The sequence below is a fragment of the Thermobia domestica genome, chromosome 6 (genome assembly GCF_964235325.1).
Source record: "Thermobia domestica chromosome 6, izTheDome1.hap1.1, whole genome shotgun sequence".
Classification (NCBI taxonomy): Eukaryota; Metazoa; Arthropoda; class Insecta; order Zygentoma; family Lepismatidae; genus Thermobia; species Thermobia domestica.
The window spans coordinates 209,900,157-209,901,846 of record NC_137459.1 but is presented as its reverse complement, the minus strand read 5'-3'; the positions used below and the strand labels follow the sequence as shown (position 1 = coordinate 209,901,846).

General features: G+C 36.6%; 1 protein-coding gene across 1 annotated transcript; it reads right to left on the bottom strand.

Moving 5' to 3' along the window:
- Positions 1-595: 595 nt before the first annotated feature.
- LOC145687432 (uncharacterized) lies at positions 596-1,264 on the bottom strand. Its single transcript, XM_081760884.1, has one exon. The coding sequence runs from the start codon at positions 1,262-1,264 to the stop codon at positions 596-598; it is 669 nt and encodes a 222-aa protein (XP_081617010.1).
- Between the last annotated feature and the right edge of the window lie 426 nt (positions 1,265-1,690).

Below are 1,690 nucleotides of genomic sequence, written 5' to 3'. Positions count from 1 at the left end.
ACTTCACTGGTTATTCACCTGCAATGTTAACACTTTTTAACTATTTACACGTCTTTCCACTTATATTGCTCCTTGTATTTTTCACCTGTATGATTATTTTAAATTTTCTTTTATGCTCAAACCGAGAAAATTTACTTTCATTTACCACTACACAACACCACACTATAATATACTACACAACACTGCACTAAGAATATCATCCACTAAGCACACATATTTCAAACACTGTTATTACACTTATTTTTCCATTCGCTCGTGGTACTAGGCTGGTCCATTGAACGATAATTGGGGCCCAAGATTCACTCGGAGAACTTAGTGTGTCTCTTGGTCCGAAGTATCCCACCTTATCGTCATATATATGTTCTCAGCACCACCACCTCGAGACGTTCCCCTCACCATCAAACACACACACACACCCTCCTAGTGCATCCGGAGTTCCTTCCAGTGGTTTACCACGGCGATGTACCAGGCTCTTTCACTCTGTTCCTCGGCCAGTGGGGTGGTTCCTGCGCTTCCTGGAGTAATCTCCGGTCCGGAGGATCTGTTCACTCACATACTTCACTTCCACTCTTCCTAATCGTTACTGCTTTAGGTTTTATCTTCTTGTTGTTCTATATTTTAGTCTGCGTAGATTTGAATATTCCATTGTAAGTGTTTTAAGGATGTTATAATCTTCTCTACTCTTTACTATGTCTTTTGTATATTTTGTTCTTAAGTATTCTCTCTCCTGTATATTTGTCTCTATTTGATGGCACCACAGGACGTGATGTTCAGGTGTTCCCCTACTTCCACAATCACAATTTGGCGTGTTTCTTTTATTAATCCTGTATAAATATTCCTCATACCGTCCATGTCCTGTGATGTTGTGTATTATGCCATAATTTACTTCCATATGTTTCATGTTCCTTTCACGCACGTTTGGAAATATGTCTCTGGTCCGTGTTCTGTTGTCTTCCTTCACCCACTCATTATTCCAATTACTTACTATTATTTGTTCTAATTCTTCGTTGTTAGTCGGTATTAATGTGCTTAGTTTCTGCGTCTCCTCTACTTTACCCCTTTTAAGGTAATAGGTCATTGCTCTCTGTTTGACACAAAGGTTCGTCAGTTTTTGGCCTAATACTATACACAATGCCATATGCGATGTAGTACTAAAAGCTCCTGTCATTCTTAACATTAAATTCATCTGTGGTCTATTAATATGTGCTTTCAATTTCCTGTGTTCTTGTAAACGATGCGCCCATATACTTGCTCCATAACACATAGTCGCATTTAGTATCATTTCCTGATATAATTTCATTGTTGTTATAGGTAATCTATATTTATTTGATGCCAGTGTTACTAACTTATTTATGATTTTCTGCCATTTTTCAGTCACGTAATCTATATGCGAACTAAATGCCAATTTATAATCTATTTCTATCCCTAGATATTTAAATGTTTTGACTCTTTCTATTTTGTTTTCCTGTATTTTGATTATTGGGTCTCTTTTTAATATTGATCAAAAGATCATATATTTCGTCTTCTTTGCTGACAATTTTAACTTATTTTTAGTGCACCAGCTCTGTAGCTTTGCTAATATTTCATTTATCCTTGATTTTAGTTTACTTCTCGAATTTCCCATCGTAATAACTGCTATGTCATCCGCAAAAGCTACTACCTTTTCTACATGATGCACTTTTTCCAGTTG

What these genes read in the sequence shown, in the direction of transcription:
- LOC145687432 (XM_081760884.1), bottom strand. Translation starts at nt 1,264, where the DNA reads ATGTGTTATGGAGCAAGTATATGGGCGCATCGTTTACAAGAACACAGG.